Here is a 27,473-nt window from a genome sequence, read left to right as displayed (position 1 = left end):
GATCAGGTCATGGTGTCCCTGTAAACCTCCGACAAAACAAACATTATTTTCCATTCTGCAACTTGTTACCTTTATATAAGGGCAAAAAGTGTTAATACCCTTAAAGGCCAGAGCCTTGAAAACAGGCTCTCCTGTCTATTTCAGGCTAAAGGCAACATTCTTTTACAAAAGATGCAGAAACAGCAAGGCTAAGCCTAGAAAACAGGGCACAGGGTTAGAGCCAAAGGATCAGATCTAATATGGAGTCAGATTTGTTCTTTTCTATTACATGTAGTCTGCTTATGAAAAAGTTTATTCACTCATGGATAGCAACACCTGTGCTCCTCATCTTTTGGGGATCTTGGGTGAATGAAAGCGTCTGAAGGTGCTGAAGCACAGGACAGATGTGGGTGGAATTTTTTGAGACCATGGTCTGGCTTTCTCAGTTCTCACTTCCTTACAGCCCCGATGACTCACGGGTAAAGGGACTGTCTAAGAACTGCAAAATGCAGGCATTGATTCCCTTGTCAACCAAGCTTCACATCAGGACTTCCCGCCAAAGTTCAGCAAACATACCTTGGGGCATGACACTCCTCAGATAGACAAGACCCCTCTGGGACATGAATGGATGGTCAGTGCTAATGCCATGCCCTGAAATTTGGTGCCCAGCTAGGCATCCATTGTGGTTTCTGCAATTGGTAGACTGAACATGTAGTCATTAATCCTCTAAAGTTATGTCAAAATCATTTACCTATTCAGTTCTCTAAAGGTAGAACTGTAGCTAAAGGCACCTAGAGCACTCACAGAAAACTGATAGAAATAAATGTCCACAGACGTCAAGATTGCATTGTCAAAATTCAAGAGAGTTTTATAGACCTTCAGTATCATTCCCAGCCTTTGGTCGCCGTCATACTTAGCTTGTCAGCCAGATGTAGCCGAGCCCTGTCATCTGTGCCTTTCTTATTGAGTGCCGTATCTCAGGACTCAGGATCTCACTCTGTTACAACTTTCAGCCTCCCTTGAAACCATCACCTGCAAGTTGAGCAGTTACCCAGGTAGAAAATAAGATGTGTTCCTTTCTCAAAATATGTCTGCTATAGTCTCTTCGGGTTTCAGAAAAATTGAGTACCAGCCCTTAAAAATCTTAATGCTGTGTACATTTTTCATCAAGTCTGTAAGCATGAAAGAAGTCAAAATGGAAGCAAAAATGTGAAGTGTTTCTTTTTTTCTTAAGGTAAAAAATTATGTGTACTGAATGCTGCCTGCCTTGAGTTGGATAGAATCTTAAACTCTTATTAATGAATCTGGTTTATACAACACACATGTCCTGAAATACGAACTGTGTTCCTATGTCAGCCATTGATTTGAGAACTGTTACAAGGTCTTAATGACCTTTTTTTTTATATTCCCAATAAACAAGAACCCAACTCAGCAGATAGGTTTTCTGCCCATATTGTTTTATTAGTGTAATAGCTTTATGGCAATGATTCATTCAGTGGTTTATTGGCAACAAGGCGAGCAACTGTAGTTAAATATCGTTTGAAATATGGTAATTTGCAAACTGAGCATCTTTGATTTTTGTGTAGTGGTATGAAGACCACCAACTGGCTCCGTCATCCTCCATTTAGTAAAGTCAACTGTCCCTGGCTTTGTGCGCTTTTCTGGGTGGCGGAAGAGTCAAGATTGCCATTTTCAGCCATAGGTGATAAGAAATGGCTGGCTGCTCCTCAGTGGATTTTTATTTGAGTGTGTGTGTGCTTGCAGCTGTGAATCATTGCTCAGAAAATAGGAAAGCATTTTGTGATGGTGCCTATTAGTAAGTGTCCTTCACCAGTTTTAATTAATTCAATGGTTCGTTCCCTTTTAAGGTGACCAGATAACCCATGCTAGACAGTTTGTGTTCTCAGATAAAGGCTTTTCATTTTTCTTTTAACTTTCCATACTGTCTCAAATCAGCTTTGCTTTCCTCCTCCTTTCAATGCTGTGTACCTGAATCTAAGACTATTACATGGTCTGAAAGCTTTGAACATCAGTGCTGTGATCAGCCAGTAAAGCAGTCCAATTTCCACTTTGTTCAAACAGTGCTTTCCTGTCTTGTCTAGGAAAGGGTCTGCCAATTCATTTTTCTCCTCTTATCAGCAAAACACATATATACTGTGCTCACACCGCTTAATATAAAACACAGGGAAAAATCCCTGAACAATCAGGCGACCAGTTAGAAAAACTGGCCGGGCTCTGCTCTCGTCCCAAAGCACACACTTCATTTGCCATCAAACAAGGAAGCAACTCAGCAGAGCACTGGTTTTGCAGATGTTGGTGACGGCAACTTACTAGGCTTTGACAGTGGTCTTTTTTAAATGGGGACTATTTATCATATGCTCAACTTCTTCGGAATCATCTTCCTCCCCTGCATCTGCCAATCTCCAAATCTGGTTTACAGGCAGATAGTCTCGGACAGTAGTGACTGATATTGGGGAAATTCTTGGCAGAGTTGTAGGAGTACGACCCCTAACCCCTTCCAAGGCACTCGGACCAAATATGGCACGTGGGGCTTTCATGTCTGTCATGCGCGGGCTCTTCCAACCCCCAAATGTAATATACGCTTCATCCATTGTCTTGGTTACTCATTTTGTTACGGAGAGACAGCAATTTTCCTTCCTGCAGAGACCCAGCAGGAGAGAACATGGAGCAAAGAAAGGCAAATGTTGTAATTCTGCTCTCAGGACGTGTAATTTTATTTCAAAGCTGTGAAAGGCTTAAAAGTGGTGCAAAGCATGGACCCCTTTATTTTGGCCTCTGCTTTATTTCCTGGCTGGTTTTGCTTTGCCCACTCTGTCTGTTGGAGGCTGAGACAGAGGAGGCACGAAAGAGAGACTGTGAGCAGACGTTCCCACACGTCTGCGCTGGCGGCGTCACGCACCACGTTCACGCAGGTGCATTTCTTCAGCAGCTGCCCCCAACATGCTGCAGACCTGAGCAAACGAAATTTCAGTTTCCTAGGTAAGGGCACGAGCTAGGCCACCTGGAGTCACATACTGCTTCCATCAGTGACTAGCTCTGTGACCTTAATCTCTCTCTTTCCTTATCTGCAAGCAAGATTAGAAAAGTACCAATCTCATAGTGTTGCAGTGAAGTCCAAAATATTTAATAGTTGCAAAGTCACTTACAACAGCGTGTGGCATCTAGTAAAATACTCAATAATCTTAGTGATGATTTTTGCTATCCTTGTCTTCAAAGTGTATATAATACAGTTAATAGAAAGCCTAAAAAATCACGTGAAATTGTGTGGTATACATTGTAAATTCAGTAGAATTGCGGTGGGGGGACTGGACAATATAATTCGCTATAAAAACTGGCATTTGGACTAGTTTTACCAAAATCACATCATTTTGAGTCTTTGTGCCCTGCCTCATGAACACTTCTAGAATGTTCTTTTCCCTCCCCATCCATTTTATACTCTTAAGTGTTCTTTTGAAGCTCTTCTACAAATAGGACTCGGTGTTCCACTCTGTGTTTGCAGAATCCAGGCTCTTTAGTTTTATTGACACTGAAAAATGCAGCGCCCCAGAAACTTCCATGGAGCTAAATGCTGAAGTCAAGGGGATGTGTGAGGCCTGAGACTCGAGGCCCGGTTCTCCTAGTAGGAGGTTTGGGTTTGTTTATGACTTGAGGCAGGTGATGTAAGGATGAGAAAATTGCTGGGAATAACAACCTACAGTAAAAACTTGGGGGAATGCCATGAAACGTTATACAGACTTGAAAGTCAGATTTCCCCGCAGCTCATCTTCACCTAGACCCAACCATCAGGTCACCATCCCAGTTCACATGTGGTACCCAACCCACCTTTGAGACACAAAAGAAAATCGTGGCCACATTAGAGAGGCGTTGGGTTCTTGGGTCCGAGTGTGCTCGGAACCTAGCAGACAAAGCCCTGCTCCCAGGTCCAAGGGGCCGGGAGACCCGGGACAAGTCACTTGGCCTCCTTGGAATCTCAGTTCTCCAATCTACAAAGTGTGAATGAGGACACCTTCTCTAACAGTGTGACGTGGTTCGTCCGAGGGCAAAGAAGTAGCGTGTCTGTGCAAATTCTTTAAAGACTGTAAAATGCTACATAATTGTATGGTGGTGTCCTGCAGAGTTGAATGTCAAAAAAGGAAAATAGAACAAAATCAAAAGTAAAGGCTAACAGGAACCTAAGAACATCAAGAAAAGAAGCAATTAAACTGACTACAGAGTAGATGGAAAACAAGTGTGTAGTGTAATGTACAATGTGATGTTTGACTCCAGTCAAGGTCACGCTTGGGAAGAAGAGTGAGCTTTAAATTTAATAATTTGCAAAATTATGTTTAAACTTTTTAATTCAAAAATTAAGGATGTATTTTATGAATTTAAGAAATGTATTATTAACAGACACGCATTACTATATGTAAAACAAACAGTGAGGACTTAATGTGTAGCACAAGGAACTATATTCAATTTCTTATAATCATATAATGGAAAAGAATCTAAAGAGAAAAAATAAATATGTGTGTATATATAACTGAATATGTTGTATTGATATACAGGCGTTAATGTAAAAAGGTTTTGGTGGAGCTTGATCTGTTTTGAACTGTAAAAGGTGTTATATCTTAACATAATATGTTATGTGTGTTATGTAAGGACATAAGAACATAAACACATTTTCATTGACTTACGGCCACTAATGCCCTTCATCAGGGTAAAATGCTTTTTTACATCTACCAGCATATTGGGTTCGTGACTTTATTTGTCCTCCTGTCTACAGAGGTAATAATATGCTCGGTATTTTATTTCTCTGTGGCACATGCTGTGGAGAAGAACCCTTCTGGCACTATTTGGGACAGCACCTGTCACAAAACAGGCCCTTAGAAAGCTATCGATAAGTGCCTGCTAGGACACCCAAGGCCACCTTGGTGCTGCAGGTAGGCCATGCAGGAGGCGTTACTCTGTGATCAGTGGACTCCATTACTTCAAGGAGTTAATGATTGTCTGCAACAATATTTACATGTGTGCATTCTCATAGCAAGCCCATAGCTTTCGTTGGCTCTTCAAAGGCTTAAAAACCAGTTGTCATAAAGAAAGTAAGTAGTATGTAGTCGAGTTATGCACCAGAGGCTTTCTAACAGGAAATGTGCTTCTTGTCCTAGGTGTTAAAGTTTGAGCCTGGCCATTTCAAGAGGAGGGGCAGAGCCAAGCACATGGCGCTCGTTGACATCCAGTTGGATCACCATGAGCGGTGCGATTGTATCTGCAGCTCAAGACCACCTCGATAAAAGAACGAGCACGTACTTACATTAAGCATGACAGAACCTTTATTTTAAGGAGGGTGTGGTAAGAGATCCTTTTCCCACCAGCAGCCGAACTTACTATTAGCCTGCAAAGCAATGAACGCAAGTGGCTGCTGAGTTCCAGCCTAGCTTTGTTAGTGCCATGGCAAGTAGAAAGGTATATCGTCCATCTCTGTATCCGAGAATATAAGATTACATCTAATAATAGTGTCTGAGAATATATATATATATATATATACACACACATTTATATATATATATATATATATATCTCCACATCTATGTGTAAATAGAACAAATGGTTTATTCATCATATATCACCAGGTTTGCCAGAGCCCACATATGGTTGAGTTATTTAGCCCCTTAAAATCTGACAAAATAAGGGATGTAAATACACAAAAACGTGTCTTTGGAAGATTTGGAAGCTTCATTTGTTTATTTTGATGTTTTGAATCACAAAACAATTTCAAATCTTGCTCTTTTAAAGAAAGGACCTTGTATATTAAGAATCAATAGATGAGCTTTTTTCATTATACATCTTAATTATAAAAAAGGAAAAATGTGGTGTCTGGCAAAAGGCACATTCTTGCGCATTTTTCCCGTGAGATGTACTACGTGCATGCTTCCCTGTGTAGATAATAATTACCTGTCTCCAATGCATGCCATAATAATATAGGTGCTTTCGAAATAAAGTCATGAAGTCTTCTTTTTATGTATCTTGCTGAGGCATGCAAATTCATTACCACCTGTCTCAAAAACACTTTCTCACAAGGTTTATTATTATAATCCTATGAGAGACAGTTTATAAGCTGCAGCAGAACTTTGAATTGTTTCTTTTCAGAAACCTCTCCACCGAAGTAACTTCTTGGGAGAGTGGCATGGGGACTCTGTATGAGCCTTTCAAAATCGTGTTCGTTGAAAAATTCGGGCAGGTGAAAGTCAAAAAGTGAGCACTGAAATATTAACGTAACTGAGAATCAGATGGAATATTTGATTAGAGACCTTATTTCATAATGGATTCAAACTCTCCAAACCATGCCGATAAATTTTATATATCTTGCTTTTTTGTGGGCCTGTCTCCCATATGCAGACAGATTTACAATGGCCTTTTATATTTGACAAGCCATCATGGATTATTTATAGCCTATAAATGTTTGTGTATTAAAACAACCCACTTTTATTGATGTAAATTCCTAATCAGATGCTCAACATCCAGTTCAGATGAATTCCTGTTTCTGAACTAAGTGAAACGAGAGCTGAGGTCTCTGGTTCTTTCCAAATCTATGGAGCTTGTTCTAGAAGCCATGCTGCAGATCGTGGGGACGCAAGTTTGGCCCTGCCCTCCCACTAGGAAACTGGTTTTACATTGGTGGCAGTAATTGGTACTTAGAGTGATTTTTCCTCCCTGACCCCTTAGAGTCTGTTACAACTTTAGAGGTGGACTCCAGGCATGGGAAGTGATCCGTCCTTCTCCAAAGCCAGACTCTTCAGAGAGCAACACTGAAATCGAAATAGCTCAGGAGCTGCTCAGAGAGAATGACATTTTTCTTCCTACTTTGAAAGAAAAAAGGAGAGCCAGATGCTTCCCTGAGTCCAGGCTCTGCTGACTACAGCCGAGCTGAGTGAGGGGTCTGGGACCCGGGTCCGTGAAGCCCCAGTGTCAGATGAGTGGCCTAAGTACACTTGGATTTCTGGGCAGGTGCTCTCAGGACCAGGTTCACGACTCTCCCCGGGAGCTCATTTCTGCTCGGCTCTTTGAGATGAAAGGCTGGTGCTTGCTGAAGACGTGCTTTCAAAAATTCCCTACCAGCGTCCAGTTTTCCCCTCAGGGGATGACTCGTAAAAAGAAACCCCACTCTAATTGTTCTGTTGTCCAGAATCTCAGAGCATGATCAGAAATAGCTGAGGCAGACACTCTCAACAGTCAGGAACCACCCTTCCCCTTCCACGGCCACTTGCTGGCTTCCTATGAGGACATCGGCTTCCTGTACCAAAATCAAAACGTATGTTCCGTCCCTCTGGCTTGTTCAGCTGTTAAGTATGAAAAATTAGAGCATTCTACCCAATTTTCAATAAACCTTCCAGGCTGCAATAACCAGGATGGTTTTCAGCTAAAGCCTTATCTGTACTTTTTATTTATTAGCTGAAATGTACGCAGGCATATTCACTCACTTCTTTTTTCCTTTCCTGAGTATTTTATTAAAACTTCTCCCTTGGTTATCTGTTATCTCTTGCCCTTCCAACATGTAGCCAATAAATCTGTTTCATTGCCATCAAAGGAATAAAAAGCCCGCCGTACAAATTACATTTCAAAACAAACCCTAATAAATCCACATTTCTGCATGGCTCACTCACCTGGAATCATGCCTTCCATTTGATATGTTCTAATAGGGCAGAACACTTTCGTAAGTGGAATTTTTTATGTGTTTTGGTTTTTGGTGGTGGTTTTTTTTTTTTTTTTTTTTGGTCGTATCGGTAACATGCAGCTTTTTCCTCACATAGCGTTTTCTGTAGTAAATGTAATATGCCTCTTATCTTCATGAAAAATAAATATTGCTTATGAACAAAACGACTCCATTATTTCGTATTCTACTGCAGTTTTCAAAGGTGTACAGCGTTACAAACTTACTTCCCCAAAAGCACAGAGCTGTTCGGAGTGACAAGATGGGGTGATTTGGGGGAGCCTGTTTTTAGAACATCGGTCCTTGGCAGCAAGCTTTGACTCTGTCTCTGTCCTGAAAGCCGCAGGAAACCGGAAGTGAGGCAGGACTTGGGTTTTGTTTTCTTGCTGCTGTGGTTGCTCTTTGACTGTTTGTTGCCCCCCCCCCGCCACCCCCCCCACTGAATAATGAAAGATATTCTTTCATTATGAGATATTCTCTTCTGACATTCCTTGCTTCAGAGAGTTGACAGACTTTCTCTTCCTTGTGAGCCTGAAATCAGTAACAAGACAGACACAGTTCCCTTAGGTCCACCTTCTCACCTCTTCCCACCTACATGGACACCCCAGCTGGCAGGTCAGTGTCACCAGCACAGTTTTTTTTTCTTTTTTCTTTTTTTTTTTAAGCAATACGAGTTTATTTCATTATTTGGAAACAAACAACCCCCTCCAGGTAATGCCTGAACTAAAAGATACATTCAAATGTCCAAAATATTTTAAAATAATAGATTTGAAAGCCCTATGTCGTTTTCCCTCATCACATGAGCACTTGCAGATGGACAGTAAGTTATAGACCATATCCAGTCATGCTGAGGCAGATGGTCAATCTGGTGGCATTTGTAAGGATTCCTAGGACGTGATCTGTGGGCGTCGGCGGCTTTCCCTCCCAGCAGGAGGGGGCTGCAAGTTTCATGGTGCATCAGAGAGAGAGCTAGAAGAAGGCGTTGGGTATGGTGACAAGTCTGCCACTCTATGGACCATTTTGGGGCTGTGCTTCCATGGCGTTTGGTGTGTGACTTGTTGGGGGCAGGGGCAAAGCAAAAAGAGAGCTCATCTTGCTCCAAAAACCTTTTGCTTTAACGTGTAGCTCAGTTTTCATTCTCCATCCCACTGAAGACAAGACGGCAGCTGCACGGTGTTGGGTGAAACTCTGCCACTTTATTTAGTTTAGTGGTTCTGGGTTGTTTGGGGAAAGGGAGTAGAGACATTTATCCTGTGGCAAGAATCAGTTTTACCATCGGAAATACCAGCGAATGTGTGAGTCATGGTGTGGGGGGAAGAGCGGGGGGGGGGGGGGCGGATCACATAATGCTCTGCAGAGTAGTTCATATAGATAACTTCGATTTTTACATGTGTCTGTCCAGTTTTATTCCAAGAACAACTCAACAGATGTCCAAATTGTTTATATTCTCCTAAAGTCCTCTGGTAGAACTTGAAATTAAAATTCACAGATTAGCATTCATGCCTGAAATCTTAGGAAATACAATTTTGCTTCTTGACAGCTTTGATCAAATATGCTTGAAAAGAGATTATTTATAATTCACTGGTTTTATTGACATTCACTTAAATTCTGTTGTTTTTTAACGATCAACTTAGAGACTACACAGGCCTTTAAAACTTAATATAACACACGGATATCTCCCAAGTACCATAGTTAGACATCGACAATGGATAAGCAACTAAGCACTTAATTTAAGACTTCGTACCTGCAGTTTATGTTACAGTTCTGAATTTGCATGTTAATTTGTACCTTTTTAAAATAAATGTTATTTCTATAGAAGCTTTAAAAATTCTTTAGCAGATCACACTAGAAGAGAATGAAGCTGAGTGTATAATAAAGGCTTATGTACTCAGTGCAGCAAGTTACAAGCCAAGAAATCTTCATTTTCTAATAAAAGCACTTGATTATCTAATTATTTTGAACTCCTAGATACTGGTTTCCAGGTTTAGTGGCCAGGAACCAAATGTTAAAAATCACTCTGGGATTCCATGTGTATTTTCAATAATGCCTGCAATGCAAATTCTCTTTTAAGAACTGAGGTCCCCTGGTCGCATTCTCTAATCTGTATCTCTGAGGCAGTGTTACAAACTCATTTTCTTCTAGTGTCTTCTAGGTTTTCTTTTCTCCTTGTGACTTCCACATTCCTTCTCTTTCTCACCAGCCTCTACCCACCAGTCTTCAAGTCAGAGAAAATCAGGATGGATGTGTCCTTTGAGGAGGCTCAGGAGGTGGGGTCATTTGAGGAAATGAGGAGATCAAATTCATGGTTTCCCAAATGAACAATTAAGAGGCTAAAATTGCCTACTGCCAAGAAATCACTGCATTTTGAGAGTTGAGCACATCAAGTAAATATTTCCCAATATTGTCCTTTGTGGTGTAAACTTCAGAATGTGGTGGTGGATATTTATTGACTCCTATCAAAGAAAATTTAGCCACAATCAATATGGGGGAAATTGACAAATTTAAATGTTTCATTCATTTATTCAACAACAAAATGTTTTAAAGCACATGTATCAGGCATGCTTTGGGCTTCAAAACACAAGATTCACAGAGGATAAAACTAGAGATAGATTTTCTAGGCAAGATAAACAGAAAAACAAAGATCCTTCCAGCAAAAAAAAAAAAAAAAAAAAATATATATATATATATATATATATATATATATATATAGTAAATGTGTGCAGTTCAAAGACTAGAGAGGAAAGTGGTAGAAAGGAAAGGAATCTATATAGAGGAACAATTGGTGGTATTTTTGAAATGTTAGATAAGTTGTGGATGGTTAGCAAAGAGTTTTGTCTTTCACACGTGGGAGAAGCAGCCATGAGGGCTTCTGAGCACAGTGGGGGCTGCAAGTGTCATAGCATCAGAGGGAAAATTAGAAGACCTTAAGTACAGTGACAGCTCTGCCTCTTTCTGGACCTATGTTTCCTGCTTTACAAAATCAGAATGGTAACATGTTCCATAGGTCCTTCCCGCAGAAGAATTCTGTAATTCCGTGTTGTGGAAAGTGCCAATCTGCAGGAAGGACAATGGTAGGGATTCAAATTAGGAAGCTCTTAACGTTCTAGAGGTGAGATGTGAGGACAAAAGGGAGACCGCCAAGACAGGAAGGCGAGTAGGCCCCCTGTGGTTGTGCACTGAAAACCTCCAGGAGGTGCTGATTGCAGGGACTAAGACCACAAGAGAGGTTAAAAAGAGGGTTCAAGGATCTTAAAGAGTGGATGGGAGGGCAGGGCAGGCTGGGGGTGTGCTGGAAGAAGGGGACATGCGGGTTGGAATTTTGAGAGTATTCCTCTCAGAAAACTAGGGAGGCAGGAAGGGGAGGCTAATTTTGAGACGAGAGATCATGCCTCCTGGAACAGCCAGGGCTTGTAATGTTGACTGGGAGCCATCCTTAGAGGGGCAGAGCTGAGACCACGAGAAGATAAAGACAGAGCCTGAAGGACAGCCATAACCATAGAGAAGAAGGAAAAAAGCTCACAGATGCATGTCCCAAAAACTTGATAAATACTTCCGAGGGCTAACAAGCTCCCAGTAAGTGCCAGACTAATAGATTTAGAGAACAATAAAACAGCCACGTTTCCTGCTCTTATCAAACTAGAGAAGGAAGGGTAGATACTAAACAAGGAATTAAATAAATCATCCACTGTATTTGTGAAAAGAGAGGCATAGTGTGGGATGACATTAAAAGGCAGAATTTCGATCAGGTGCAGGGAGGGATTCCTTAAGAAGATGACTTTGAAGCAGAAACGGAAAGTTGAATAAATATTAAGTAAATATTAACCAGGGGGAAGGTGAAAGGAGCACATGGCATTAGAAATGGGAAAAAAAGAAAGCGTGACTAGATTAGAGAAATATTTTGAATGTAATTGACCAGAGGTGGTGATGAATAGGGTGTTGAGGGAGGTGAAGGAAGATGTCGAGGATTTTTCCAAAGCTTCTGATATAACAGGCTGGGCAGTTAGAGATGTCATTTATTGAGACTGGAGATGGGGGCAGAGGAGGAAATCTGTACATCAAGAATTCAATGTCAGACATTAATGCCAAATGATCTTTGACATACCCAGTTGACAATATCAGTTAGGTCTGTGGGACAGATGCACAAAAGAGGGGTCCGGGGAAAAGCTGTAAATTTAGAAGTCATCAATGTGTAGCTATTAAAAGCCCCAGAGATGGCTGAGTCACGCAGAGGAGGGTAAAGATTGAGGAGAAAAAGGATCACAGGGCAGTTGCGAGAGTAAAAATATCCTGAGTGCCAGAGGAAGAAACTGTTCCAAGGGGACTGGGCAAGTTTTATCAAGTATTGCAGAGAAGATGTTGGAGAAATCTACTGATTTAACTGCCCAGAAACACCCCTCCCTACCCCCACCTCCAGGCCTTTTCTGGGAAAAGCCACTTTATCTGGAGTGGCACTATGCAATAGGAATTTGTGATGACAGGAGTGTCCTGTGTCTGCCTGTCCAGTACTGTGGCCACCAGCTACACGTGGCTACTGAGCCCTTGAGATGTGACTGGTATGGCTGAAGACTTTTTCATTGTACTTAACTTTAATTATTTTACATTTGAATGTAAATAGCCACATGTGGCTAGTGGCTATTGTATCAGACAATGCGGTTCTAGACTCGAGACGTCACCCACAAAGTTGCATCCACAATAAGATTTGACACAGTAACACACACACACACACACACACACACGCACACACAAGCCTCAGCTGAATATCCAGGGTTGTGGTACCTGATCTAAGAAGGGACCTGAGTCTTCCTCAGGGTGGATGAAACTAAGAGAGTCACAGTCTCTCTTCAGTCATTTGGATGGTGGGATGTAACAGTCAATGGCTACTGGCAGCCACACTCCTTCCACACAGACCAGAAAGACCCGGAAAAGTCATCCTCAATGGGAGAGCAAATAATGACGTCAGCACACCGAAGGTGGCTGAGTCCCGAGGGAGCCCCTCATTCCTGTGGGTCTGGGCGTCTGGCCAGATCCCTCCCCTGGGTTCTCTGAGAATATCAAATGATGGAGATGATGAAATATCGTGGAGGGAAAAATTGTGATGAAATGAGATTTTGAATGAAAAACTGCTTGCTGGAGAAGTTGATTAGCTGAGTGGAAGGGAAGAGAAACAGTTGATTCTCATTATTCAGGGCAGTTACGTTCTGTAAAGTCACCATGAACACTGAATTAGCAAAAATACTGAACCAGAGCTCCTAGGGGAAATACAGGCTTACGTTCCTAGGAGCCTCTGATCCCCATGTTTTCATCAACTGACACATGACCTTGTTTTATGTGTGTTTCTGTTTAAGGACACTTTAATAAATGCTATTGATTCATTAACATTTAACTCACAGCCAACAGCCCTATAATTCATGCCTAAATGAAGCTTATCTTACACACATATTTTCTTCATAAAGTGCATCCTACCTCCTTGCACTCAAGAACACCGGACAGCACTTTAACTACACTTGGGGGCCATTATAAACGACCAGGTCAACAGCACAGAAATGTGAAAAATGTGTCACTAAACAGACCATGAAAAGGACACTTACTTATAGTATGAAAGCTGAAACAAGAGGGCAAAGTGTTGCCTTGTTCGGCTTCAGCTGGGGACACGTGTGTTGGACAGCTCAAAATTTTCACCACTCACACATGTCTGCGAATAACCACAAAAAAAAAAACTTCATGTATTAATTTGGGAGTTACATATAAATTTTAGGGAGTGGGTAAATTTGCAAATACAGAAGCTGCAAATAATGGATACTGACTGTAATACCAGTGCCCATTTATTGAGTATTTACAATGTGCTGTGAATTTATCTGATGCTTGCATGTATTTACTTAATTCTCATAATAATAATGAATGGGTTTTAGTAAATTAAAAATTAATATATATAACATTTTTATTATAAAGCAAAGTTATCACGCTTAGCATGTTTCATAAAGATGAAAGAGTGAAGCATGAAAGGTTTAAATAAATTACTCAAGGTCAACAAGCAGTAAACTCCAGGCAGTTCCTAGGCAACCTGCATCCTTCATCACATGGCAACACTATCTGTCCAAGGACAGGAGGCAGAACTAAATAATTTCTCCATAAAGTCTTTTCAGTTATAATCCCAAACATGGACCCTGACGTCATCATTGAGCATTCTGGTCCAGCTTCATTTGTTTAATTCATCATAATTGAGCATCTTCTATAAGGTAGGCACAATGCTAAGCAGCAGGGATAATGAGCGACACGGTGCTGCAGCTTTTGTGGAATCTGCACCAAGGTAGAAACAGAAAATACACACATAAGTAATTTCTTATATTAAGTGCTGTTAAGAAAAACAAAGCAAGTGGGACAAAGGAAGTTTTCCATCCTAAGGAGGCTATATATATATATATATATATATATATATATATATAAAATATATATATATATATTTTTTTGCTGAGATCTAAAGGAATTGAGGAAATAATAGGTAAAAATATCTCAGGGAAGAGCATTCTAGGCAAAGGGAATAGCAGGTGCAAAGACTCCGAGGCAGAAACGAGCTAAGGATGGTGTGAGGAACAGCAAGAGGGGTAGGGTGGAGTGGACAAGGAAGCAGTGGTGAGAACACAGAGGTGAAGGAGGCAGGCGGGGCCAGTTCACGTGGGGTCTTGTAGGCCATGGTGAGGAGTTTGGAGTTTCTGAGTATGTTGGGAAGTTCTGAGAGAGGTTTGAGCAGGGGAGGGAGATGAGATGACAAGCTATGAAAAGACCTCACACTGTGCAGAAGAATGATTCCAGGAAAACAAGAGTAGAGGCTGACAGACCATTTAAGGAAACAGGCTCAGGGGGGATAGGAGGCCCCATTTAGGGAGGCTGAAGCAGAGGAGTGAGAAGCAGACAGTCTCAGGATATATTTGGAAAGCAGAGCTTTAAATACGGAGCATGAGGGAAAGAGAGGAGTCTAGGACGTCTCCAAGGATCCAGGATTTCTAGGTGAACGTTAGAATCTTTTACCATCATGAGGAAGACAGTGGTAGAAGGGAGGTTGAGGGATGGAAGATCCAGCAATTTTCTTCAAAGCCACAGTCTTTTACTAAATCCTAGATTCTGAAATTGAGCATTTTTTCCTTTTTTTTTTTTTTTTTCCAATTTGATTGCTGTGTCTCTGGGCAAAGTGTGCTCTCAATATGTAGGAATAAATCACCTTGGTTATGCACTGAAACCCTCATTTTGTTAGATAAAAAACCTGATTTTTCCCCAAGTAAACTTCATATAGGCACCAAATAGATCTTGGTTATTACATAAATAAAAACTGAAGGTTGGTGTGACAAACTAATTGTCCCCATATATGCACATGCCTAAATGGAGACACTTGAGTGCAATCTAAAACTCTGACAAATTAGCTTTACTGAGAAATACATCTGGCATGCATCTGAAGCCTGCAGTGCAGAAAAACTTAAACCAAATCAGCAAGTGTATAAATTGGAAAAAAAAAAAAAAAAAAAAGAAGAAGGAGAAGGAGGAGGAAATGTTTTGGTCAACTGTTTACCCCAAAATGGATTCAAAAACAAACTAAAAATAATTCTCTGAATTCCAAAACTGTAAGGTCACCTCTACGTTCTCCAGGAACTAAAACCATTTCCTGTTTTATCCATAGGAGGAAACATTCCTTCAGCAGACATGTTAAACAAATATATAAGCTTTTGCACAAGACTGGGATTAATATGGCTTTCCTGTTTCTTCTCATAGAAACTCAAAATAGGTTAAAAGCCACAGAGCTATGGATAGTACAAGTCTGAGTTTGAACTTAAAATAGAATAAAGGAAGCCAGGCACAGCTTAATCGCCATCATAGTGCTGTGTCTAGAATATCTAGTGTTTTAAGATGGCATCTTTTTTTGTTAATTTCTTCAACAGTTATTTTTTGAGAACCTACTTTTCAGGCTAGGAATGCACCAATGGGTAGCATCTTCTCAGTTGCTGCCCTGGTGCTATTTACAGTCTAACACTAATAGGAAGTAAAACATTGATTATCTGAAGCAGCTTTCAGAACCAGTGTGATCAGGGTCACTCCATTTCCCTTGGGACAGGGTTTCCCAAGCTCAGAGCTAGTGACACTTGGGTGGGATTATCTTTGTTTCCAAGAGGTGGGGGGGGGGTGTCCTGGGCATTGCAGGCTGCTTAACAGCATCCTTGGTCTCCACTGACTACATGCACTTGCCCCCTATTACTGACAATCAAAAAATGTCTCCAGATATGGTCCAATGTCCTCCAGGGGAAAAAATTCATCCCCGTGTGAGCACCACTGACTTTGGAGGATGATATTAGCAACACGATCCTGGCTTTCCCTCAAATTCCCCATCCATTCTCTAAAGCTGCCTTTGCCAAATGATACTGCCTGGAGAGGAGACTGCGGCTGAGGTAGAGGGGCCAGTCAGTCAGACTGGGCTGGAGGAGGCCACAGAATCGGTCAGTCCACTCTTGAAATACAAAGGCAGTAACTTTCTGGTGACAAAAAATATCAGTTTCCCAGATAGTCCATTTATTTAATGAAAAGTGATTAAATGCCTGTGCACATCTGTATGCCAGACACATTGATAGATTCTGGGACTAGTAAACAAAACAGATCAAAATCTCTGTCCTTAGGGAGCCTATAGTGAGGGGAGGCCGATAAATAAATAAGATGTATATTATATGTGAGAAGGAAATAAGTATTATGACTACAGATAAATAAAAGCAGAAAAGGGAGGATCAGCAGTAGAAGGGAATTCAGTTTTAGATAAGATGTTTGTCTGAAGTAGAGATCCGAAGGCCATAAGAGAGAAAGCCATGCGAATAAATACTAAAGAGTATCCCCTGGCAGTATGAAGAGAAAGTGCAAAGGCCCTGAGGTAAGAGCTTGCTTGGTGTGAGGCTAGAATACCATGGACTAGATTGAGTGGTAGGAGATGAAGTTAGGAAAATAGTAGAAGCCAGATTTTATCAAAACCTCTTGGCCACTGTAAGGACTTTGGTTTATACCACTGAAGATTTTTAGTGGTATTCATCAAATACTTTCAATCATTGTTCTACGCATACAAGGAGGATTATATTTCCCTGCTCTTTTAAAGCCAGCTGTGGCCATGTGTGATAGATTGGGTCATTTGCCCTAAATCTTCACCCCTCTGCATCCACACTCATGCCCTGGCTTCTCTGTCCAGAGTATATTCTTTACCCCTTGGCTGTGGTCTTGGTCATGTGACTTGCTTTGGCCAACAGGATGCAAGCAGACATGATGCAAGTGACAGCTTGAGATGGGCTTGCCTTCTTGCACTCCTGCCGTCGCCATGAAAAGTCATGTCCTGGCTAGCCCACCAACCCCAAGGAGGAGGATGAGACACTCATTAAGCAGAGCTATCCCAGATGACTTGTAGCTTAAAGCAGGCCACCCAGCCTAGCCAAGTCTAGATAAGCTGACTCCCAGCCAGCCCGCAGATGCGTACACATGAATGCTGGTAGGACACTGAGATTTTGTAGTGGTTGGTTGCACCGCAAGGCACCTCTGGGCAATGAAATGAACATGGAAGTAGAACGTGTCAGTTCTGAGTGGGAGTGGAGTCTTTAGAAGCCACTGCACATTTTCCCATCCCCTTCCCACTGCTGCAGTGATGATGAAAGTGTATGCCCAGGCAGAGCCTCCATCACCCAGTACCCTGAGTGACCACAATGAGCTGTTGAACAGAACCCGTGTGAGCCACTCTAGATACATAGCCTGAGAAAGAAAGAAAAATCTGTGGTTATTAGCTGATGTCTCTGCTTCTGATAGTGAAGCTGATATCTAGCTTGGCTGAGACAGGAAATCTCCATAGGATTTTGAGGTGAAAGATGACATAGTCTGATGCAGTGAGAAATGATCTGTTTTGACTCGTAGGTAAACAATTCTGGCTCTGTTAAAAATAGACTGAGGGAGGCAGGGGCAGAGGCCAGGAGACAAATTGGGAAGTGGTTAATGCAACAGTAATGCAGGCAAGAGATAATGGTGGCTTAGGAATACCATGGTAGCAATAGGGAAGTTAAAAATTGCTCAGGTCCTGGACATATTTGGAAAACAGAACTGACAAGATTTGTTTATGGATAGGATGAAGGACTTTAGAAGAAGGAGGGAATTAAGGATTGGGGCTGAGTGAACAGTCTGATGGAGTTGTCACTAACTGACATGGGGAATATTGTGAGAAGAGGTTTGGCTGAGGGAGGAGATCTGGGGGTTAATTCTGGACATGTTCACCATCCACATAGAAGTCAAGATGAGTAGGTGGGTTTGCCAGGCCAGGGTTCAGGGAGGAGTGGGGGCTGCAAATGTGATTTGGCTGTTTGAGGATATAGATAGAGGTTGCATTCAAAGCCAGGAGATTGGATGAAATCACAAGGGGAGTTGAGAGTAAATAGAGAAGAAGTTCACACCCTGGTACATCATTGATTAGAGGCAAAGGGATAGTGAATAACCGGTGAAGACGGACAACTGGCGAGTGCGAGGCTGTGCCTTGCCTGCGCACCTCCAGATGCTCTTGTCAACATTCTACACCTAGATCTGTCCCAGGAGGCTCATCCTAATGGAACTGACTCCTGTTCCCTCCAGCTTCTGGGTGGGTTTGACTTTCGGGAGGGAGCCCTGACAGAGGATTGGAAAGAAGGGAAGAAGATTACATCAATGGCTCTCAACTTTGAGAATGCATCAGACTCACTTGCAAGGTTGGTTATACAGAGTGCTGGACCCCATCCTCAGAGTCTCTGATTCTTGTCTGGTTCTTAGGGGAGACAAGGATTTGTGTTTTCACGTTCTCAGAAGACACTGATGCTGCTGGGTTGAGAACCATTGGGTTAGGTTATGTCTTCCTCTGATTTCTTCCCTGTAAGATTACTTCAGCCTGGCTGTGACCCTCAACAGAAGGTCACCATTCCTCCCCCGTGGCCTGTATTACATGATTTTATTTCCTCTGGAATTCTAATAACTTCTTCCTGCCCTCAACTTTTCAAAGATGGTGACAGCTCCATTTTTGATGGCCCCAAGGTTCTGCCCAATCACCTGTCTTTTCCCAACATCTTATGCATATCTTGGTAATTAGTCTCTCTGTAAGTAAACCCTCCTTGAATTATCCTAATTTGAGAGCGCCAACACTGTCACTGATATAGTCCTGGAGATAAATGAATAGCGTTTTTAAAAGGCGTATGTGGCCAGTTGTGTCAAATGCTGCTGGAGGTACAAACAGGATGAGGATTCAGAATGACCTCTGCGTTCAGCATTTGGAGGTCATTTATGGAAGGCTGAAGACAAAGGCCGATGAGGGTGCATTTGAGAAAGAGTGGTAGAAGGGATAGATTGCAGATTAAGCCAGTTCTCACAAAGATCCTAACTAATGTTGAGGACAATGATTATGAAGCCCTGGGTCATGGGTGGTTCAGTTTGCTAAGCACTGAACCAGATGCTCAGATACCTGTGAGGCATCCTACACCCTTCCTCTCCAAATGTCAAATCAATTAGCAAATCCTGTAAATCAGTCTAGCAGTGGTTCTCAATCTGTAGTGTTAGAGCGGGCAGATGGCTAGATATATGCAGAGAAAGGGGAAAGCAGGCCAAATGGCAGGAACTGGGCAGAAAGGAGGGGCGCAGGCCAAATGCAGGAAATTCTACATCATGTAAGCATCAGGGGTCCCTGGGCAGACAAAGACAAGCAGGAACCTCTGGGCTGATAAGCGGTCACACAATTTGGGGTGACAAGTGGCCTGGAGGCCGACAAAGAAAGGTGGGAAAAGGCAGGAATCTCCAGTGTCTGACTGTAAGTTTTTCTCATTATGCCCTCATTTCAATAAAATCAGCCTTGCAGATCAGAAGTACCCATCATGCACCAACACCATACTTCCGATCCAGACTAAATAAGGACAAAAATCCCTCCTCCCTTCAGGAAGGTGGAGCTGGGGTGAAAATCAGGGAATACGACCCCATACCCTTCCCTCCCCAATGAATATTCCACCCACTCATTTTTACACCCCGTGTAATCAACCTGCCAAAGAAACTCAGGGCAGCTGCTCCCCTGGGCCTGCCCGCTCTCCCCTCGAGAGCGTGCTATCTATCACTTAATAAATCCTCACTTTACTTGCTTAACTTCTGCGTCTTGCCTCTGAATTCTTTCTAGGGTGGGACAAGGATCTGGACACCAGCCACGTCTACCCTATATCCACTGGCAACAGTAGGGTACATCAGAATCACCTGGCAGGCTTGTTAAACCAGAATGATGGACCCCAGAGTTCTGGCCCAGTGGGTCTGAGATGAAACCCAGCCATTTGCATTTACTCTGCATTAACAAATTCCCAGGCAATGCTAATGTAGCCGGTAATGAGACATGCTTTAGAAATCACTGACCTGTTGGAGATTTTTCCTCTCCTACTTTTCCTCTCCATCCGCAGCCAGTCCAAGCTTTCATGACATTTGCCTGAATTCCCACCACACCCTCCAAACACCCCTCTGCTCCTAGCCTTGTTCCTCCCCGCATGCTAAGAGGTCTTTCTATGATATAGTTTCCTTGCCTAAAACACAGGGCTCCATGCCTGTGGTCTTTAGGAAGAACAGACCCCTTAGCATAACTCTCCACTCTTACCTCTCACCATGTCCCACTCATCACGCTCCAGACATGCTGAATTATTCCCCAAATATAATGCTGCCCACACATGGCATGGCTCCATCTTTGGAGGGTTCTTTCCTGAGTGTCTCAGCCATTCCACTTCCCAGGCTGAGCAGACACCGCCCTCTTCCCTGGGATCCCCTGACAGGCACTGCAGGTCACATAGCTCCGACCCTGGAGCCCCCAGACTCACGATGACAAGTCATCTCTTACCACCAGTTGGACAGATCTGTGTCTGTCTCCAGTGCTCAGCACTGTACCTGGCCCCCAGGAGAGCAAGCCCTCAACCACTAGTTGTTGAATAATGAGTGAAAGGTCCTGTATTATGTCAGAAACATGGGCATTTTAGTAAGAATTTCAATAAGAAGCAAAACTATTTCTCAGTTAACCTGCAATTGACCAGAAAAATCAAAGAACCATGACAATATATCCCCTGGTTAACTGATATCCCAGTGAGCTACTGATGTCACAGGCATAATAAAAATTAAAGAGGGTTGGATAAGCCCAGCTTAAACCCTTAGAGTTTAGAAATTCTCAATAACGTGCTGTCAAAAATTAATGTAGATATGTTGCAGTCAGGATTCAATTTTGCTAAACCATAAATTCTGTAGTACAATTCCTTGCTTTTTTTTTTGATTTTCATGTTACAAGGACTTTTATAAGAGGCAAATAAAATCAAGCTGTAACTAACCATATTTTCCAAAGTTTATAACCTCATCAAAATATGCATAACTCTATAAGTATATGTAACAAACCACATCCCAACAAAATGAGAGCCCTGTTACAGTACTGGACAACTTATGGCAACTGAGTTCTCACTAGTCACTTTGTGAAAGAACTGGTCTTGGTGGTTAGTGACACGGAATATTTCTCTCTTTTGTATCAAATAAAAATCACACTTAACAGAGGGATTAATCGACCAGCTTAAAGTTAGACAGGAAGTAAAGGCTAGGGTGGCATCAGAGTCATGGAAGATCTGAGTTCAGGTCTTGTGTGTGACCCACTCAGAGCATGCCCTTGCTGTGTGGCTGTTGTACACTGTGTTCTCCAGGCTGACTTTAAAACTCAGTTGAATTCATTGCCTGAACATGAGCACTGACTGTAATTCTACATCAGAACTGAAAGTCACAAAAGCCAGAGAGCTTCTGAAAAACTATGTGCCAGGGACCTCATGAAGTGATAGGTCTGGAGGCCAAGAAATGGGACCTGGAAGTCATAAGAAGACAGTAAGCTGGAAAAGTCACGTCTTGGGGAAGCCAGTGGTTTATGTGCTAGGGTTCTTTGTCTGCTTTTTTGTTTGTTTATTTTGTTTTTTGTTGTTGTTGTTTTTAATGTGTGTGAGTGAGAGAAAGAGAGAGAGAGACCTGACATCACAGGTCATGGTAGATTCATCACCTACTTGGGAAAAGCTATTAAGGGAAATGTTCAAAGTCACCTTTGGAAAATGGAAGAACAACACTGAATGCTGGAGATTTTTTTTTATTTGTCTGGCAAAACAAACTTCTCTTGAGAACTACTAGGCTTGAGGAGTTTTTAAAATTGTTTTTGAGTCCTGTAATCATTTTTCTTACCAGCTACGTGATTCATCACCATTTCAAGGATGCTCCTTTCTCAAAGCTCATCTTGTACAAAGTGTTGCAATTTTTTCTGTGAAATAGTACTCATAATTTTAAGGAAAATAAACTGGTCAGATTTCTATAAAGCACAAAGCAAGGTTATCTCTCCAGATAGGCTGTATCTGTAGGACTGCGGTGTGTTTCCGTATTGCTGATTAAATGCAGTTGTGTTAAACCGTATTTTCACAGTCTACCAATCCCTTTATATATATACATATAAAAACATGGCTTAAAATCCTCTGAAAGGGTATTCAATCTTCCAAAACTTCTATACTGATTTGAAATCATCCTCCAAATGGCCAAGACCAAGCATTTACTTTGGAGAAAGGCTAATGGTTGTGTTAAACTTTATCCAAGAAGAGCCAATGGCATCTGGACCAAAGGTGTGGAGAGGTTGGCAACCTATTAAGAAAAGCTGGGTTATCAGGTGTCCTGTCTGGAGAAGGAAATTATTGTTGATAAAAAGTCAGTTTTGTTTCTTTCTAAAAATAGTTTGTGTTCCCTTTGTTACAGATGGATTTATAAAAACCTTAAAAATTGATTATGGTAAAGTAGCTTCAGCTAATGTGAATTATGAGATACAGGGAAATTACTGCCAATTGAATTTATACAGAATGTATGTGAAATTTGGGCTGACACATTGGATGGTGATGTTGAGGAGAGTCTGGGAGGGAGGGAGGGAGGGAGCTCTGAGGGGAAGGAGTGATGTGGGGAGCGGAGTGGGGAGCCCTGGGCAAGAGGCTGGTCCAGGAGACTGACCCATGATAAGGTCAGTTTTGTTCTGAAGCCAAGGAAGAATCCAGGGCTCTGACACGCTGACAGAGTATCTGATCTTTTATGGACCACAGACAGCAAGAGTTGGGGTAAGAATACCACAGACCAAACCAAACAAAAACTTATTTTAGTGGGTTTGGGAAGGACAGGAAGGGGTGGGAGAGCCTCGGCACCGCCGAGAGTTGAGCAGAGCAGGCAGTGACCGCATGAGACCTGTCATTTACCAGGTTCCCTCTGGTCGGTCCTCTGAGCTGCCCGCAGATCTGTTAGATGTCTTTTACATTGTAAACAGATGGAGGTAAAAACAATGAGCTAAAATAGAAATGGGGAAGAAGAAAAGGACCCTCCCACCCCTCCAGCCCTGCCCCCACGTTGGCAGCAGCAAGTTACAAGTGACAGGCGACATGCCTCCAGCTTCCCCCAAAGAGGGCACTGGCTGACCCATGACCTCTGCCATAGCGCCTTGTCCTGCAGGGCCATGGGAGAAGACACTCCAGTACCATTACCCTATGTGAACGGGAGCCAGAAGCATTTAATACCAGTGATCCGCACCGAGGTCCGAGCAACAGCACTAACTGCAAGGAGTACGTGCTGGGAACTGCTCTAAGCACTTCACTCTTACAAAACCTTACCCTTGGCGGAAGGGTCTAGCTCAGGTGGCAGAGCGCATGCTCAGCACGCAAGAGGTCCCGGGTTCAATCCCCAGTAACTCCTCCCAGTGGAAATCTATGAAGAAACCTAATTACCTCCCCTTCATTAAAAAAAAAAAAAAAAAAAAAACTTATTATTTGATTATGCACATGTTAAAGATGAGAAAAACAGGAGACAGAAAATTTTACATCACAAAGCGAAAAAGCTTCAAAGCCAGAACTTAAATGCAGGAAGTCTGCTTTCAGACCCCGTGCTCTTAGCCACCAAGCTATATGTGGAGCTGGCTGAGGCTCTTTGAAGTCCACAAAACCCCAAACCCCCATTCCTGGGTTCTGCATGTGCCTGGAGCCAACTGGCACCCTTAACCCCCACTCCTGGACCCTCCATGAGCCTGCATTCCTTCACAAGATAAAAGAGCATTTTTCCTTGATATGTGCTTGCCCTAGCAGAACTAATGGTCCCAAGAAATGCCTAATCTCCCAACACCCCGGTGGACAGGCCTCACTGCGCACCCTGCTATTACCAGAGTCATAAATCCCGTTACTTAGAATAGCCCCTGGCAAGCCTTGCTTCACTTGTAACCAATCAGGCGCCTGCGCGGGGCTGATCATGCCGCCCCTACCCCTGTGTACACAGCCCCTTCCCTAATAAAAGACTGTACACAGTCGCCTATTAAACTTTCCCTTTGTTTCTTAAACTATTCTTTGTCTTCTGTAAATTCTTTTACCGCCCGCGACACCGGCCTGCCGTGTCCCCCAACACTACACCACCACACAGAGAAGAGGCTGTTCCTCTGGTCTCTCTTCCTGTCTCAGGGAGTACGTACAGAAGGACTCAGAACAGTAGAATTAAGACTGAAATGGAGGGCCGTGAACAAATCTCATGCGTCTAGCTTCTCTCCTTTCAATATCCAGCTCATGCCCATTATCCCTTCTCTGTTTGGTGCCACCCCCTTACAAAGTCCTTTGTGTCCCCCTTACCCCCACCTCTTGAACTGGGCTCTCACTGATGCTGCCATAGCATTCTCTTCAAACCCTTCATTCTTAAAGCGGTCGTGACTTTCCATCCTAAGCATCCGTTCATTCATATGCCTCTGGGCCCTCTAGGGTAGAGACCCTATCTTTCTTACCTTTGAATTCCTCATGCCCAATGCAGTGTGCAACAAATAAAAAGTGTCCAATAAACTGAGTCAATTGGACAATCAATTAAATGTCCTGAAAATCATTGTCTTTTTGGCACTTGAGTCACCAGGATTGTATTTCACTCGCTGCGTGCTTTTTCTAGATGTCTGTAAGAAACATAAATGCAGAGGGATTTTCTCTTTTTTACTTGGAACTTAGAGGGTTAAAAAAAATCAACTCATTTCAACTGTGATAGCACTGGTCACCGTTGATTGCCCGTTGCTTGTAACTCACATCTCTGCTGCAGGAGGGCAAGCCCTCTGAAGACACAGCTCTCTTTCCTTCTGTCTTGGTCACCGCTGTATCTCCAGGCCTGGAGCAGCGCCTGGGACACGGTAAGGACTGGTGGCCACTTTATACAGAGTGCAGCGTCAGCTCCGAACTAAGAATCGGAGACCTGGATTTATGTCCTAACACTGCTGCCAACTGTCCATAAAACTTTGGGGAGGACTTACCATCCTGGCCTCAGTTATTTTCCTTTATAACAACAATCAAGATCAAGCCCTGTTGTATTTTTCTTTCGTGGACGTAGAGACATGAGATTCGTGTCTCTAAAGCTGTACATTTACAAGGCAAGTGGTGGTGGGGGCGTGACCAAAAGTACTTACCGGTCACCGAGCCAGTGTCAGTGAGACATGGCCCCCGCTGACTGTGTTCTCACAGGCGAGGATGATCCGCTGACTGGAGATGCCCCACATTAGAGGATTTGTCCTGCCCAGTTCTCAGCATCTCTGAATCTATGAGACATGCAGCTAAAATGAGAGATGAAAGAACAGATTGGAATTAACTAGAAATCAACCACTGAAAGGTTACCAAGGGGTGATAAGCGGCCATCATACCATTCTTGCTTATTCCACACTCTTATTTTTTCATTGGAAGTCACACTAAGCTTAGGGCAAAGGGAAAACTTTCTGCTTGTCCTGGGTGCATATCTGAGGTATAATTTACATGAAATTGGAAAAGGACAGGGGCACCTCAACCTTTTCTTTTTATTCTGCCTAAAACAGCCAGCACAGGAGAACTAACGCTGAAAAAGCATTCTGGGACTGATGAGCAGATGAGAACACCAGGCTTCACGCTTGGCAGCTTCATAGTCCTGTGAAGTGGAAATTTTTTTTGCTTTGAAAGCAGTGTTGAAAGATCGCCAGCGATGTTAAGCGTGATGTCAACGATTAGTATTCCACTCGTGTTTTCTCAAAAGACCCAGGACTTGAAGACCCATAACATTTTGCAAAACCATAGTCAGAATTTTTGGCAGCTTGATCTCCGGCTGCTCAGCCCTGCTGCTGGCAAAAAGCCTCTGAATCCAGCAACAGTCATCAAGTTATCTCTGCAGAGGGGCGGATATACGGCAGCCCCAGCTCTTTCCCACATCTCACGCCCCTGGGAGGGGAAAAAAGCCAAGGAGAAGTGACAAACCAGTCACAAGCTACTGACCACTCACACTGGGCTGCACATTTTGCAGCCGAAGCAGCAACTGGGACCATCTGCGTAGGGAGGTGGCTGTTTTTAGAAAGCAAATCCAGTTCCCCAGGAATTGTTGACAGAAATGTAGGTAAGAAATTGGGTGACCGTGTTTTATTTAAAGTCGGTTCATCAAGTCCCCACGCTTTGTGGCAATAGTGTAGAGTTTAAAATACACAGCAGCCCCGCAGAAGAGAGTGGCGTGTTAATAGAGAAATACAGCTGTAACCAGGGGCACTGCGGAATTTTAATTTGCCTACTTGCGGTGGGGAAGCTTGAGATGCCTGCTGGTGTTCCAGGTGGGGAGGAGAAAAGGCGTGTGACCCTTGCTGTACTGGACTGCAGGCACCACCGAGACGAAGGACATACCTCCCCCCACCCCAGGGCGCAGCATCCTGGTCCTGAGCGGATGGCCCCGCAGGTGAGACCATGTAGCACAATACAGGCTGGATTCTTTAGTGAAATTATAGAGGCTTAGGACACTTCCGTGATTTTAAAGCTGTGCAGCCCTGCTTCTCTCCCCCGAGAACTCCTTAGAGATGCTGCTTTTGAGAGAGTAAGGCTCTAGTCTAATTGCAAACGGGTCGTCGTGGAGGAGAGACCCTCCAAGCCAGAAGGTAAATGGGGGTGCTGGGTACTACAAGTGAACCTGGGTCCTGTGATGGAGCAGACAGGTAAACAGGGTAGCAAGAGCCATCCAAAGACGTGATGCGGTGTCCAAGGAGAAAAGGCACCCTTCAAGAACACCTAGACCTCCGCGGCTTAAGGAGTTTCCAGAGAGGGCCCCAGACTCAGAGGGCCCCGTTCTTAAGGGGCAAATGTACGTCAGTGCTTCTTGATTGTGATCGCGCTGGGGGAGGGCACCAGCTGTGTCGCCATGAAGCGGTCGGTGGTGACCAGGAGGACCGGGGATCCAGAAGCCCGGGAGAGTGTGAAGGGTGTGAGCTGGAGCAGTCGCTTCAGCTCCTGGAGCGAGAAGGTGTGGAGAAGTTCATGGAGTGTCAGAATGATTTGATGAGTCTTTTTTGTTCTTGTTACTGAAGGAGAAATTTTAAAACAGACAAGACTTCAGAAAGTGTCTGTATACTATCAATCAATCCTACACTTAACGCCATCTAAGAATGCACACACGAAAGAACATTCGAGAATGGCATCAATAGTATGTGCAAATGCCTAGCACAGTGTATGGACATTGTAAGTGCTCCCTCCACGCAGTGGGAACTGCTGCCGAGAGTCATTTATTCCTGTGAATGGAGCCCAAACCAAGGTTTTACACCAGCCTGCACAAGGAAAACTCTACTTATGACCAGAGGTATGCATCGGTCAACCAACTAAAGTCTTTTATTACTTGCCAAATTCAGAATTTTAAAATGTCTAATAAACAAGACTGCTTTTTAAAGCATTTAGAGTTCCACTGATATAAATGTGACCCT

The 27,473-nt window shown here is 43.0% G+C and overlaps 1 protein-coding gene across 2 annotated transcripts in view; it reads left to right on the top strand.

The window, feature by feature from the left end:
* The window catches only part of PDGFD (platelet derived growth factor D), a 222,971-nt gene extending 216,304 nt beyond the window's left edge, over positions 1–6,667 (top strand). For both annotated transcript variants that reach the window (XM_064492855.1, XM_064492854.1), the window contains exon 7: positions 5,145–6,667. In XM_064492855.1, the coding sequence (XP_064348925.1) occupies positions 5,145–5,270 (126 nt within the window). In that variant the 3' untranslated portion in view covers positions 5,271–6,667. The remainder of the gene's footprint in view (positions 1–5,144) is intronic.
* Positions 6,668–27,473: the final 20,806 nt, after the last annotated feature.

Source organism: Camelus dromedarius, chromosome 12, assembly GCF_036321535.1.
Source record: "Camelus dromedarius isolate mCamDro1 chromosome 12, mCamDro1.pat, whole genome shotgun sequence".
Classification (NCBI taxonomy): domain Eukaryota; kingdom Metazoa; phylum Chordata; class Mammalia; order Artiodactyla; family Camelidae; genus Camelus; species Camelus dromedarius.
This window is presented reverse-complemented; position numbering and strand designations above follow the sequence as displayed.